The sequence below is a fragment of the Drosophila albomicans genome, chromosome 2R (assembly GCF_009650485.2).
Source record: "Drosophila albomicans strain 15112-1751.03 chromosome 2R, ASM965048v2, whole genome shotgun sequence".
NCBI classification, from domain to species: domain Eukaryota; kingdom Metazoa; phylum Arthropoda; class Insecta; order Diptera; family Drosophilidae; genus Drosophila; species Drosophila albomicans.
The window spans coordinates 12,154,227-12,170,720 of NC_047631.2; the positions used below are offsets into that span (position 1 = coordinate 12,154,227).

A 16,494-nucleotide genomic window follows, 5' to 3' on the forward strand; every position below is an offset into this window, starting at 1 on the left:
GACGTGCCTTGCCGGTGTCGATGTCGGTGTCGGTCTAGGCGTCGGTACCGGACCAAACTGAAGCAGCCACATGACAAAATGCCAACAATAAAGTGCAATTCATTCTTTAAACCGACTACACGTACGGTGCGGCATGCGACATGTGGCATGAGGAGATAGGAGCGAGGAATGCGGCAACGAGGCTGTGCAATCACAGTCTTGTGCATTTTTTCTATGTGGGGGAGTAGAAGTGGAGCGTTGGCATTTTATGACAATGCCAATCTAAGCGAAAGCGAAGAAGACGCTGACATATTTCTCACAGTGGCAAACGTGCCTCACAGCCGCTGACAAAAAGCGCCCCTTACGGCAATCCAATGATGAAAACTTCTACTACAACGGACTAAGGACCGCTCAGCCCAGCTCAGCTCAGCTGTGTGTCTCTCTGTGTATGTGAGTGTGTTGGTAGGACTGACATCAATCCGTCGCTGATGCCTGTGGTGCTTGAGCACAAAACACAAATACTACATTAACCCAAATGCAAAGCCGTGCCAAAAGCCTGCCAAGTAAATGCCCAGAAGACGTGTGTGTGTCGCCGCATCCGACAAGCTGAATTGATGCAATCCAAGTACGAGCAGCAAGCAACTGCATGCAACATGCAGCATATAGCATGCAGTAGACAGTTGCCAGTTGCCAGTTGCCAGTTGCCTCACAACAACCGTAACTAGGCTTAAAGCCAGTCTAGGCCAGCACCTTTGCTAGTTAAGATAATTTGCATCCTCTCCCTTAGTTAGACTGGCTCTAATAGTAACTCTGCACAGTGGCTAAATGAAGCTGTAAACTAGCAAAGTAATTTACATATTGAAGTAGAATAATAAATAGTGTGTCAGAGAAAATGGAACCTAAAGTTAAATAAATAAAACTATTGAATCTGAACATTGTGATAAAAAAATAATAAGAATAGCTTTAAATTTCTTTGGTTTTACAAGTAAATTCCAAAATAAAGTAGAAAAATTATTTCAATTATTATGTGCAAATATTCTAATTTATATATTTATAACCTACAGTTGCTCAAATAAATATATATATATAATTGTAACAATATTATATAGATCAAACGATTATTTAAGAATATTTTGATATAGTTAATTAATATTCTTTAGATTTTGATTTTAATAAACCAGTTAGTTATCAAATTTGTATGATTTTTTATTAATTTTCACAAATTTCTAATTGTGATTTTTTATATTCAGCCAAAAAATTTTAAAAAGTAATATTACCATGATAACTTCTTAAACCTTAAAGGAATTTTCATAATTTGTATAGTAAATCAATACAGCGACAATAGCCAGTTATAAAAAAAGTATTTGCAAATTGTCTAAACTAGTAGTTGCTCACAGTTCAATCAAAAACTATTTGATTAAAAACTACTTTAAATACAAATTTATAAAAAAATATTTTCATTAATTTTTATTATAATTATTGATTGTGTTACAATATCATCAGCCAAATAAATTGAAAAATAAGTATCACAAAGATAACTTCCTCAATTTTACCGCAATATATTCCCTTATTTATCGGTTAAGCTGCCTCACCCAAGGCAATGTATTATTCAAGCCCCCTCAATTTAAACTCTACTACCTGTTCGTCAATAAAATAAGCCGCACCAAAGGCAAGAAATATGCTAATATTACAGCCACTTTCTCTTTCACATTCTGCCTTCGTCAGCAAGTTTTAGTTTTGGGAAAAGTGTCAGTAAAATGAAATTACAGTTCAGTTCTTATTCGGCCACACTGTGCCATAGCCAGAGTCAGAGCTGAGAAGGAGTAAGTCTGTAATGGGCATGTCTGAACTTGAACTCCTTAACGGCCTACATTTTGTGGAGCATTTCATTTGCATTAAGTTTTAAATAATTTGAAGTGGAGCGCATTAAAACAAGAGCGACAACAGCAGCTGCTTATGGCAGTAGGTCAGCGGTCAGTCGGCAGTCGACAGAAGACAGAAGATACTCCATACACACACACACACTTGGATGCCCACAACGGTGGTGGTGATGGTTAGCCTTGGAGCTGAGCCAGAAACGGATGCGTTCGCCATGTCCTTTACGACAGACTTTATGACAGACCACACCAAATATGAAATGGACAACGAAAAGGGCCAAAAACACTGAAAGAGAAAGAGCAGAAATATACAAAAAAAAGACAACAGAAATGAAAAACAACAGAAAAACAAAATGAGAAAAGGTCAAAAACACTTGGCAGTACATTATCTGGGCCAGTGGCTGACCGTCGCACTGACTGAGAGCAAGACAGATGGACATATAGACAGACAGACAGACGAAGCTAGGCTGGCTGGCAAAAGGACTCAGGACGAATTGCCGCTTGGTCTGACATTTTCGTTATTATTCTTATTCGTGCATGATGTCAGTTGTAGTTGTTGTTGTTGTTGTTTTGTTATTGTTGTTGGCAAAGCAATAGCAATAGCTGTTGTTGTGGTAGTTGCTCTTGCTGTAGCTGTGGCTGTAGCTGTAGCTGATGCTGCTGTTATTGTTGGCTCAATTTCCTAGCCATTTCCGGCTTCTCAGTGAAATTACGTAAAACATAGAAAAACAGAAGTTACCGAGCGAACCAGAGACGAACCTTGTGGGTCATTCCACTTGATTTCCGAAAAGGATACTGCCACACACACACACCGACACACTCACACACACATAGAGGGGGCAATAAGAACTGGTCAGAGATGCGACACAAGCGACGACCGCAAGTACAAAAGAAATGAGCTCTGGGCGGGGCACAGTTGGCTTTGGCATCACTCGCCTGCTGCTTTTGCTCTTTCTTCTTCTCATGTTGTTGTTGTTGTTGTTGCTGTTCTGGCTGCTGCTCAGTCAATGGTCCATAAATCGGTTGTCAACTATTCAAATGCAGACAATTGATTACAGCGATAAAGCTGAAGAGCCTTTTTCAGATGCCTTTCTTTCCCTCTTTATCCCTCTATCTCTCTCTATCTCTCTTAAGCTTTTCCTCTCTCTCTGTTTCTGAGTGAATGAGTGCTGTGGAGGAAAGAGAAAATAATTGAGAGGAGGAAAACGGTAGCACTTGGCTTTAATGAGAGCCAGCTGTGTCACGCAGTGCCACATTGAAGGAAGAGTCCAATTTTTATGGGGCAAGAAGACAATCAATGGGTAAGCTTGCATCTCACACACATGCGCATTCCCATTCGCATATAAAACTCTGTGAGTCAATAGACTGTAAGTCCATTTAAGCCATGCTCTGAATTAGGTTACAGCCAACACACACACACACTCACGTACAGACATTCACATAATTACAGCACACACTCGTAACTGCAAACTGCAAAGTCAACACAGTCATGCCTCAAGTATCTTATCGATTCGTCTTCGTAAAGGTGAAAGTGGGGGAGTCGAAGCTGGCTATCAAATCGCTTAGAGTCTGTCTGAGTTGAAGGTGCTTCAAGTTGTTGACCGGCAAAAAAATATTTATTCACAGTTCAATAAATAAACACACTTTGCCGGAGCTCTAGCTATCAAACGATGCATGTGCTACAGATACATTTATAGATACCGATACAGATACAGAGATACACTTGCATCTGAGTAGTAGTTTTAAATAAGAAATGAATACAACGCTTTTGTTGAGTTTTAATATGCATCCACATCTATTCATAGCTACAAATATCGTATATATGTATATATATTTAGACTGCAGCTAGTGGCAAACCCTAAGCCCCAAGCATTTAACACTTTGTATTTACTAAGCTGCCTCTTTCCACCCACTCGTGGCAGTTACAATAACGGGCATACTGCGTTGTAACAACAAAGGCTTAAACACATTTACCATTACAAGCTATAAGCCAGGAGCCATGAGCCATGAGTAAAGTAATGCAAACATTTAAGCGATGGGGGGCAGCCATGTCTTCGACTTACGACAATAAAACCTCTAGACAATGAAAGAGAGAGCGAGCAGCAAAAGCAAAAGGAGGGACTGAGGGAAGAAGACTTCAACGTATCGTTGATTGGGTTGCCTCAAAGCGCAGCAGCAGCATTAGGAAGTGTGGCCACGTTCTGGCTGGAGTTGATGCCGCTTTATATGCAACACGGCCAAATGGCCAACAGAAATTGTTATGGCCAACTAGGGTTGAGGGTGTGTGCGTGTGTGTGTGTGTGTGTGCGAGGGCAAACAAATTGGTAGCCAACGCATTGCTGACGTGAGCTGCAACTGAAGTGCATCGCCAAAGAAGACTCCGTCTAGACTCTGGGGCGTGGCAGGCGTGGCTTGACAGCACTAATTGGCCAAAGTTTTTGGGCCAACTGTCAATTGTCAATTGCCAAATGTCAGTCACCAGACGAGAGGCAGCTGCAGTCGAAGTAAACCGAAGAAATGTGTTTGAACTTTCCACAGAACATAATTCGCAAAGACCACCAAAAAAAGAAAGCGGGCAGTAGAAAGTTCATAGTTCAGTTTTAGTGGGTGTTGCAGGGGCAGAGCTTAGAGCCGTGCAGTTTATAGCTGTAGCTAATAATTTAAGAAGTTCATGCAACACAGAAAGTTCAGCTGAAGTATGCGACTGCCTCATGCCTCATCACCAGCTCAGCTCGCTGACTGAATGATGGCAAACGGAAATTTACTGCAGACACGAACAGCGAGCTGCCTAAAAAGGGTTCACACACAGACACACCACCACACATACGTAGTAACATATACATACTCATGAGTAGAGGAAAAGGCAGCTTGAACAAAATATGCACATTTCCACACTTAATAACAAAATATGTTAAACAAAATCATTTGATGTTTGGCGTAAATTCGCGTGCTTTCTAGGTGTGAGTGTGCATGTCTGCTTGTGTGTGTGTGTGTACGTGAGTGTATGTATGGTTGCCAGGAGGCATGAAAATAAGCACATGTTTACATGCAAATTACATAAAGCAAACGGCAGCAGCAACAGCAGCGACAGCAGCAAAAACAACAACGAGCGTGAACAACGGCAAACAAAACGCAAATTACATGCTGCATACTTTTAGGCTGCAAAACGTAAATTGTATGGGGATTTTTCTTACATTTATTTCCGCAGAAAAACGAGCCGCCACAGCGTCCAGACAATATGCCACAGCACACCCCAACCCCAACCCCTCCTCCTCCGCCGCACTCTCTGCCACACACACTTTGCATACATTTAAAGCGTGTGTTTTTGTTTTCCGGTTTTGCCGTTTCGCCTGTTTTGCAGCCAAAGCCCAAGACATGTAAACAAACTCATTTAACTGATTTTCATGAAAAGAAAATGTGGCTCCTGGGCAATGCGCTGATGGTCGTCGAGTATGCCAAATTATCATCATGTCGACGTAGTTCTCGTTTTTTCTCCTTCTCTTTCTGTTCGTCTCTTTTTTGTTGCAGGCAACTCTTTCGTGTGGCAGCAAAAAAACAAAATGGCGCACTGCCTGTGGCAAAATTTACATGTCACTCGACAGAAAGTTTTCGTGCCCAGCACTGACCTCTGTTAAGGCAACTTGACTGCCCTTCTTCTGCTTCTGCTTCTTGTTTGGGTCTGTCTCAAGTTCTGCACACAATCTTTGCATAATTTCTCGCCCAACATCCTCATGCCCCGTCTCCTTGTCTCGAGTTAAGCGGCGAAACGGCAAATGTCAGCAACACACAAAAAACCAAGAAAAAGTGGCAACAACTTTTATTTTTTTGTCTCTCATTCAGCAAAAAGTAAACCCTAACGTTACTTCCACTTAGGCTGTGATGCCACAAATTGCCTACAGCTCGATGATGGCTATCTAAAATGACTAAGCTAGGGCGAAGCATGGAGGGAATGAATCTACAGTATTAGCACACGCATTAGGTTTATATAAAAGTGCGCATAGAGTGCTGGGCAAAAGCACAATCTGGTATTCAAGACTAGTTCTCAGCCCGCTCTTGGCTCTCAATCTTCATTTTAGCAATTCGCAATTGCTCTGTAATTTGTTCAAGTCGATGGGAAATGGGAAATTCGAGAGGCCTCGCATTTGATGTGCAGTGTCAGACTTCAAGGCTGTCAAAAGTTTGCTTTGAAATTAGAACAAAAGAAACTGGGAAAAATCGCGTCAGTCAGGCAAGCAGAGGAAGTGGACTGCGAAGTGGCATGCGCGACTCGGTGGCAGTCAAAGGATAATTGAGACATGTAAACAATATCCTTAAGTGCGATCACAACAGCATCAAAGGTCGCCCTTGCTGCCGTGCGCCCGACTGGAAAGCAATTAACAGCGATAAAGTGTAGTCAAGGTGTGTGACTGTGAGGGGTGGTGGTGAGGGGTGCTGCATTAAAATATTAAATACCCACTCATAAAAGGGTTGCTGTTGGATGTGAGATGGTGCCACTGCTGGTGGCATGTGTGTGTGCGTGTGTGTGGCACAAAAGTGCCTGGCACATACACGCACGACAAAGCAGAATAATAAATTTCAATTCAGCACTGACGACATGACGTCTGTGTGGCAGTCGACTGCCACGTTGATAAGAAGCCAGGGAGACGCCACGACCACCAACGAGTCGAGTACCACAGCAACCGTCGACGTAGCCTTGCAGCAAAGTTAAGCCTCTCGGCCAGGCTAAAAAGAGCAGAACAGAACAGAGAAGTCTCTTTATGCACATACAGAAAGCTAGTGCACAACCAAGCAGGAGGCAAGTAGGCGTGGCACGGTGAGTTGGTTGGCATGCTGGTTGCACAGAAAGGAAATGCGCAACGACGCCCAAAGGTGTCAAGCGGAAAATAAAGCATAATGCATAGCGCTCTTATGCACTTTAGCTTTGCCTGCTGCCACTGCAACATCAACAGCAGTTGCAGAGGTTGCAGCAGCAACAAAGCAACAAGAAGCAAAAAAAATAGAAAGAGGCCTAGACAGCCATCAGTCAGAAGTTGCTGCAACCTTCGACTGTGCGTAGACGTCGAGTCTACGGCGAGTGACTGACGCATTTTCCGGCCAGAATCCGAGAATGATATTGCGGCCTACACACAACTCATATTCAGACGTGTGGCAGCAGCAGCTGTGTGTGGCATGGGGTAGCACCAAGATGGGGCATCACTCATGCTGCGCAAAAAGTTGAAATATCAAACAAAAAAGTTCGCAATGAAAGCGTCAAAGAAGCGGCAAAAGCTGAGACTAATAAATTATGAAAATGCGAGAGTTGCTTCAAAGGAAATTTTAAATAAGCCTGTCCCTGCCCCTCCCCCTTCTCCTGTCCCTCTACCCCTAACACTTGTCAGTAGCATATGCATACATATGTGTGTGTGTTGAATTAATAAAAATATCCAAACTTATTTCACTTGATTGCGAGTGCAAAAGCAACTTCTTATTAATGTGAATTCGTTTAAAGGTTTCTTTTTTATTTATTTATTGCAGAACAAATTTTAATGTGTTTCTCGTGTTTTGCTTTCGTTGCAGACAGTTTTGTGGCATGTGAAACAAGTGAAGATGCCCAAGGCGTGGCCCAAAGGAAAAGCGAAGCTGCAGCAAATTCCAAATCGAAGCAACATCTTGTGGCTGCCACGCAGAGTCATGTTGTCGTTGCAAAGCAGCCAGACAGTCACACAGCAAGCTGCCAACACTGAATTGAAGCAATGAACATGACATGTAAAAGCAACAACAACAACTATAACAACGTCGATGATAACAACCGGCAACAATAACAATACAAACAATAACGACAAAAGTAATTTGAATTTGTGCGAGCAACAGGAAACAAAACAAGCCAAAGAGACACGCAGATAGAGATAGAAACAAGAGAGAGAGAGACAGCTAGAGAATGCAAATTGTGTGCATATTTTCCTAGTGTGTGTTTGTATCTGTATCTGTGTGCGTGTGTGTGAGTGTTAGTGCTGTGTCCGTGTAAATAAATGCGATATAAAACGGCAACAGAAACAGAAACAGCATCTGCAACAACATCAACAACAACAACAACAACAACAACAGCTAGAGATTCAGCAGCAGCAAATTTCAAAAAGAAAAGAAAAGGGAAAATACGAAGAAAAACGGCAAAAAGTGCAGTTAAGCGTGGAAATTGCATTAAAAATTGAAAAAAGTAGAAGAAGTAGAACAGGATAGTCGTGGCTAACGAGCGCTAAAAAGCAACAAAAGCAAAACAACAAAATACACAAAAAAAAAACAAATAAAAAAAAAAATACAAAACAGCAAAACAAACTTGCAGCGCTGGGAAAGCGAGTAAAAAGTTTTGATTGAAAATTTTGCATTGTGCTTTCATTTCGCTGCCTGCAAATACAACAAGCAACAATAACAACAACAATTTGTTTGCCACCAACGCCCGATGCGGTGACTGTGTAAATTCTTGATTAAAAACAACAACAACAGCAATACGAGTAGCAAGAGCAACACAAACACAAATCGAAAGCAGAGCGTGCAACGTTTGCAGTGCAGTGCAAAGTGAAATTATAGCATGCGGCAAAAGGACAACAAAAGGACCAAGAACAACAACCATTCCCACTGCTCTGCGCCGCGTAACAATAACAAAAATAATCCTAACAAATGATTGCAAAGAAAGCACACAAAAAACTCGCCAGCATATTGAATACATGCAAATTATTGGCCAAATTTCCTCGTCACAAAGCAAATTGAACTTTACAACCGAGTGAAAAGTGTCAGCAAAAATAAACGACAACAACAACAAAAATATACAAAAAAAAAAATACAAGTAGAACAACTGCAAATCGTTTTAAAATTTCCATTTCCATTTTGGTTTAATTGATTCACCTTTTTTGTAGTGTTGTGATGAACCTTGGAGCACGCGTCGTATGCGTTATTTATATTTTATTACATTTAGAACACAAAAACAGCAAAACATATGTAAAATAATAAGAAAATTGGCATAAAATTTGGCAACTGGCAACTGGCAATAAAACGTGGCAAACTAGTTGTCTACTAACGGTAAACATTCGTGCCGCGCAATAAAAGTCAAGTGCGTGGCACTTAACATCCACTTGAAGTGGCAGCAAGACAGAGCTAGCTGGGAGATAGCAGCGTGAGCCAGAGAGAGAGTAAGTCGTTGACAAAGTAACGCATTGCGCGATAAGAGGCAGCAAGAAGCAGCAGCAGCCAACGACGCTCGATAAACGACAAAATGAGCAGCAGAAGCACAAGCACAAGCAGAAGCAGGAGCAGCATCATGAACAACCGGAGCAGCATCAAAGAGCTGATAGCGCAACTATTGCTGCTTATCAGCCTGACATCAGGCTTGCCGGGTAAGTGCCAGGGCGAATGTTCCTGTTTCCTTTCTACGTTCTACGGTCTCTGTATACAATATTCTACTTTCACTTCTCCTGTGACTCGGTCTGACTTATCGCAGCCCCAAAATTAATGCAAATATTTAACGTTGCCTCGCTTCGCTTCGTTTCTTTTTTTATGGATTTGTCGTTGTCATGCTGTGGCATCTCCTTTAGCTAGCTTGCCGTTGCCTACACTTAGGCGTCGTCATCATTGACAGCGACTGTCGTCGGCGTTGTCATAACGTGGGCGAGGTATCTGCCGCCACTTGACATGACTTATAAATGGCTTTCGATTAAGTTGTCACATTAGCATTAATCTCGACACAGTCTCCTACAAAAGTTCAATCAAGTTGTCTGTGTTGCTGTGTATGTGTGTGTGTGTTGTGTGTGTTAATGGTCTTCTACTCCGATGAGCTTAATCGCAAGATACTTTTGCACTGCTTGAGGTGCAGCCGCACTTAATACTCAACTTCGAACTGCAGTGCATAATTGAAAAATAATTATGGAACTGTAGGCATTACATTACCTGTGTTCCACATAAATGCATTAATTTATTAAAGCTGATGAATTTTTAATGACACGCAGCACACGAAATGGCGATGCAAAGATACAAAAGGATGGGCTGACTGGCGACTGGTTTTAATGTGTTGGCGCGTGTCATAAAACCGTCCTTCAAATTAATATCATCAACTCGGTCCAGTCGTCGGTCGTCAGTCGTCGGTCGACAGTCGACAGTCGCTCAGCCCAGCATGCATAATCTGCTGTGGTTAACAATTTTCTGTTTGTGTGTGTATAATACAATTATGGGCAAACGGATTGCCATCGGCAGATTGAATCCAATGACAAATAACGGTTTATATTCATTTAATTTTGCTCTCTCTTCTTCGTTTCTGTATTTATGCGAACTGAAATTGGTGCCAAGTTCACACTGCACGTATACGTAATGCGTATACGTAATGCGGCGCACCTTTTAGACGACTGTTTGTTGTGCATGAATGATTTAGAAAACATTTTCGCATTTCCTGTCAAACCCCCAACGCACGCTCCTCTTTCATCAACTTCTTACTATTTTTTTGTAATGTCAACAAAAGCAAACAGTTAAATGAACGATACGATTCTACGATAAATACAAAAAAATGCTAGTATATACAACGAATTTACTATATATAACGAAATCAACAGCTCGGTTGGCGTTTTTTCTGTGTGTATGTGTGTGTGTCAGTTGGTCGCACGGTTTTCAGTTTCATTTTCATTTTCATTCGTTTTATTTGCAATATTTTTGCTTGTTTAATTCACAACAAAAAAATGTTGACATTGTTTCTATTTGCTGGCCATGATGTCCATCCGTCCGTCTGTTTGTCTCCGCTCTGCTGTGCTGTGTGCTTTGCATTTTATGCGTATTTCCCATTTATGTTTTGTTAAAGTATTTGCTATATTTGCTGTCCGACTGTCTGTCTGTCTGTCTGTCTGTGGTTCCATTCGATGCGTTGGCGTCTCTTTGGAATGCTCCAATAGTTTTTCATGAATATGATTGAAAATGATTTATCTGTTGGCATTTGCATTGCTAATATTGAATGCGGCGGAAAATAATCTCGAAACCAAAAATGAAAAACTGATAAATTCGTTTTCTTTACAGTTTTAAGTATGTGAGGTATTTTTGATGATTACAAAATTCATTGTCAAATAAATGCTTGATTTGTTTTACTTGAAAATAAGTTTTGAATTATTATTATAAATTTGACATAATATGATTAAGGTGAAGAAACTCTTCAGACTCCAATGTACCTAAAGGCTTCTCTTGCCAAACAAATTGGAAGAGTGAGAAAAGCCATTGAGCGAATCTTTACAAATCGTAGGAAAACATAAATAAAACATTCGATTTTTATTATGAAAGCCAAGCACACATTCAAACATTCATCGAGAGAAAGAGAGAGGGCCAGAGCACGGGCGCGGAGAAAGTTTTGTTTCGTGTCGTTTTATGGCACTGCCAAAAATTGGTTTCGATAAAAATTTACGTTTCATAAAATTTATTATGTATGCAACACAATGGCAATAACAACAAGAGCAACAACAATGAGCACAACGACAACAATCGATGTGTGTTTGTGTGTGCACGTGTGTGTGTGTGGAGCCAAAAACCAAGATCGTGAAACACTCTGGAAAAGCGCCAAAAGCCCACACAGCATACACAATGATGACGACGTCGGCGACTGGGGGCGAAATCAAAGCCAACAACGAGACTGAAACAAGCGAAAAAAAAACACAGAGAAACACAAAAATACAAGCAAATGAACAACTTTATATGCAGGATAATGGTCAAGACATTATTAAGGCCCATTTCTCGTATCGTGTCTGAGTGTGATGGTATTTGTGCGTATGTGTGTGTATGTGTGTGTAGTGTGGGAGTATATATTAGAGTAACTTCTAAATAGTAGGCACATTTCTTGTAAGGCACGAAATTTATGATGTGTGTGTTGTGTGTGTGTGGGCAACACTTAAAGTGTGTCTCAGCTTTCAAGTGGTCTAAACGCACTCTTTAAGGAACGACATAATCTTAAGGATTTGCGTAGTTATTCTATACCCTTTGAAGAGATTTTTAAAAGGCAAAAAAAAGAAGAAAACGTAACTGTGTGCAGGGATTATGAGATACTCATGCTAATGGATGAGACAGCAGAAAAAACGGCAACAGCTCAGCTTGTGTCGTAACAGAGAGATTATAAAAGTAAGAGACTTGAAAGCTATGTCCTTGTAGGCATCCTTAACTCTGAGGCAATTAAGAAATCTGACAAAAAGTGCACTGAGTTTGAGAAAAAGAGAAAGATTTGTCTCGTCGTTGGCACCTTTTTTTTATCACATAGTTTGTAATACAAACTAATGTGCTTGCGGCTCTTAGCAACCTAGCGCATGTTCTACATCATGTTCTCCAATACCAAAAAAATGTAGTACTATATTTGAAATATATTGACAGTCATACACACAGGCATGCCTATATCGTCTCGATTGTTGACGTTGATCAAGAAATTCAGCCTTTTGCCTGTTCCATTCGTTTCCTGTAGCCACAAAGTTAGCATATAATGTTAACTGCAATAGCCGGTATAAAAAGGGTTGACACACTGTGCTTCATAAGAATAAAATCTTCTACTACTATTGTATTTATGTATACATCTAGTAATCCAACACCTCTTCAGTATTTTGATATATGGTATTTGTTACAAATAAGAAAAATGTTGATGGATTTTTATAAATTTGTTACTTATAATAATTACATTTCGCAACAGTTAAATACAACTCAGGGTATTCTTTTGTCTTGCATTTACCATTGCAGCACACTTCATATTTGCTGTGTCAATTATTTAATTGTAGTTAGTTTGGTCTGGCAAATACAGCGCGTTTTTATTTAGCTGACTGGACACAGATTAAATCTTTTCCAAGTAATCGAAGTATAAACTTTTCCATCTGAGCTTATTTTTGGGAGAAGAGAGAGACAGAAACATTCGGGGAGTTGCAGTTTATAAAAGCTTTTGGCTAATGGTCGCTGAAAGGCCGACAGACAGGACGAGCACGCAAAAGGGACGAACGGTTGGCCAAACTTGAAGTATTCAAAGTAAAATTTATGTAAAACATTATGTAAACTGTGTGTGTTTGGTATGCAAATAGTAAGAGAGCTAAGGGCGGAGGGAGTGTGGGTGAAGGTTAGAAGGCGGGGGATGAATGGAAGAGGGAGTGAGTGACCCCAAAGCATGACTTTTCAATTTGAAATGTGTTTAATGGGCTTTTATGGCGTCTCTCGTAACATTTATCAAGTGTGAACCCATTGAATAGTTGACTGCATTCCCAGCTAAATCCCGCATACGCACGCACATGCAGCTTCCTCCCGTCCCTAACCCTTCTCTTCAACCTTCATGCTGGCAAATTTTCTATGAAAATGAAACTTTTTTAGCAATGGCACACTTTGGGAATTGTTTGCTATGACTCTTTAATATTTGACCTAACATACGGTGCACAAAGTTGACTCAATAACAACGCAAGTTGAAAGTGGAAAGGGAAGGTCATGAGTGGTTGGAGCAGCTGTGGTCGGTGCTGTAGCTCTAGCTGTGGCTGTGCAAGAGAGTCAAGTTGCCAAGGGCAACTTTTAATTACACTAAAATAATTATAAACCGGAAAACTTAATCAATGCGTTGCGCGACCAATCAATATTGCAACGCACACACACAAGCAAGCGAAGTCACAAGCATGAACGCGAACGTTGAGTGCCATTTGGTGTTGCCACGTGTGCGACAATTAAAGGAAACTCCAGCAATAAAAAGCCAGCCAAACGGGAAATATGAAAAATGTGAAAAATTGTCGCAGTGGAAATTCTGTTCGCACTCCCCCAACGTTATCGCGAGAGCGCAACAATAAGAGGGTGCCCAGAAAGGAGCAAAATGTGGGGTCAGGGGCAGGCTCTGTGGCATTGGCTTGCAGCAGCAGCACGTAATGAAAATGTTGCTCATATGTAAATACCAGTTATGAGAAGGGAGCCATGTGTGGATCAACAGGGACACATTGCTTGTGGGTGTGTGTGAGTGTGGTTGTTTGTGTCCCACACACACACACACGCACATATACACACACATGAACATACATCGAGCATCTGATTGCGTTGGGCTTTACGAGCAGCGTCATGTGCCACGCGCCTAATTAAATTAGAAATTAGAAAACGGAAATTTGAGCACGAAATTTGAGAGATGAATCCAAAGGTTTGGGTATAGGTTAAGCATGTGTGTGTGTGTGTGCGAGAGTGTATCTGTGTATGTGTAAAGTCAAGTGCTGTGCAACGGGTCGTATGTGTATTGTATTTCGCATTGAATTTGCTGCTGCTGCCGCCGCACAGACAAAAGCATACTTTTTACTAACGAAATTATGCAAAAATTCCTGAAAGAAAAACCATAGAAGGGGGGGCAGCAACAGACTCCTGACGACATGTTCTTGCCCCCATTTTCTGATGCCCCTGTTGTCAGTTGCCCAGGCAAAACAGCAAGCAAACAAAGTACAGCAAATATGTGCACACAGCAGAGGCAGCAGCAACAACAGCAGCAACAGCAGTAGTTGATGGGGAGCAGCAGCATGTTGTATGATGTTGCCAGTAGTACTTTCCTAATGCAAAACAAAACAAGGACTAAAACCTAGTTCGGTTGAATTTGGTAAAGTTCGGTTTGGGGCTGAAGCTGCTTCCGTTGCTGTTGCCTCTGCTGTGGCTCTTCGTTAAGCATCATTCGCACAGATTAAGGATTTTGTCGAGTCGTGCTGAGCTGAGTGGCCTTGTTGATGGTTTTCTGCCCTCTTTTTTTTACCAAAGCTCTTTCTTCCAGTTTTTTGCTTCTTTTTTTTTTGTCTTGTTTTGTTTTTGTTGCTTGCCGCAAGAGTGAGTTGTTGTTGCTGCGGGGTGTGTCCTTGTGTTGTGGCATACTGAAAGTCTTTGGCTGCAAACATATTCATTATGCATGCATTTTAAATTGTAAATTTGACTGCATTCCTCTCCGTTCCCCGCAGGACTCTTTTCGTGTCCATACCTCGCCCTCGGCTCCAGTCGCTCGCTCTTCATATTGAAACGGATTTGTTGGCAGCTTTGGGCCATGGCTAAGACCTGCTGATGCGCCTGATGAGCTTTGCCGTATTGTTTGAATTTTTATGGACTCACTGAGTCATGCCCCATGCAGCCGCAAGGCAGCATGCCACACACAACCGCTGTCACATACCTGGGCCATTGTGCTCTGATGACGTTGAACTACTTTCTTTCTTTTTGACATTTTTCGTGTTATAATCCTTGCAACCTTGCACACAACACTAACACACAAACATTTGCAACTAATAAATTTAATTGCCTGACAATTGTTGCAAGCTCCAGTTGCAATAAATCGTGGCCGCAAGTCAGAAAGTGCTCGGAACATAATTAAGCACTCGGGGCGGAAGTTGGCTGCTTTTATCGTCACGCCACTTGATCAAATTAGTTGTAACAAATAAGAGATTTGTTGCCTCAATTTGTGGCTACTTAAAGCAGCAGCAAAACCAAAAGCGAAACGAAAACTTCAAGCCGCTTAGCAAGCGTATTATGAGTGCTGAGCAAATTGAATATCTCCTTTCAAAAATTTGCCATGACAACTGAGCAACAGCCATCGAGAGCGGTAGCGAGATGGAGAGCAAGGTGGCTGCTCTGGTATTTGTGGCGCCACGAAACTTTTCTCGATGTATGGTAGCTGTGTGTGTGTGTGCGGCATAGATCAGAAACGCAAAAAGGGGTTAGACCCTAAACTGTCGAGCGAGTATTGTGTGGCTGCCACACACACACACAGAGCTACCGCCCCAAAAAAACCCATCGATGTTGTTGATGATGATGAAGATGAAGATAATGGCTATTCAGGCAAATAGGCAGAATCTACTCGACTGCCCCTCTCGCTCTCGCTGTCGCTCACCCTCGCTCTCACTCTCTGTTGCCACATGGCATGTTGCTATTGTTGCCAAGTGGCAACAAAGTCAAGCAAACAAAAACCATAGTCGTTTGTTTGCCATGTGCACCAATATACATCCTTCTCTTCTCGTTTTTCTCGCTACCTTTCTCCACCTCTCTCTCTCCCTCCCACACTCGCTGGGCAAATCCTTTTGGGTCAGAAACTTTTGAAATATCTAATCCCCATACATGTGAGGCAGCATCTGAGCCGCTTTAAGCGCACAGTTAAGTTAGCGATACGGCTACCTCTTCATTCCTTTCCCCTCTAGTCAATGACAGCAAATGTGGAGAGTGTGGAGTGTGTTGCAGAGAGAGAAAGGGGTCAGGGACAAGGGGGAGTGTCTGTACAGAGGCTTATGAATTTGGAGCGAAGCGATGAGTCGAGTCGAGTCGCTCGCTTTTGCTTGGATGCGTTGTGCCCCAGCGAGCATGATTATAAATAATCTTTATTATACCCTTAAAACGGGCATTACGTTTAGACCATTGCAGGAGTTATTTGTGGGTCCTCATAAGGTTAGGATTACATATGCTTAATCGGCCCAATGAACTCGCACGATTTGCTCTTATGGCGATCTATTTGTTCTGATGTTAATTAGGCTTCGGAGTTCTATCGAGTAGCTATTCGATATCATTAACAGATAAACATCTAATTGGTGGCTGTTGTTGATTTATTGAAATTAATATGCAATTAAAATATTAATAGAGTAATTTTAAAAATATAAAATATGCATATATTTAGCACTTCAGAAATAGTCCAAAA

General features: G+C 41.5%; 1 protein-coding gene across 4 annotated transcripts in view; it reads left to right on the forward strand.

Moving 5' to 3' along the window:
* Window positions 1–16,494, forward strand: part of LOC117574839 (hemicentin-2) — a 137,859-nt gene that overhangs the window by 36,925 nt on the left and 84,440 nt on the right. For all 4 annotated transcript variants that reach the window (XM_052007820.1, XM_052007821.1, XM_052007823.1 and 1 more), the window contains exon 2: window positions 7,413–9,223. In XM_052007820.1, the coding sequence (XP_051863780.1) occupies window positions 9,103–9,223 (121 nt within the window). In that variant the 5' untranslated portion in view covers window positions 7,413–9,102. The remainder of the gene's footprint in view (window positions 1–7,412; window positions 9,224–16,494) is intronic.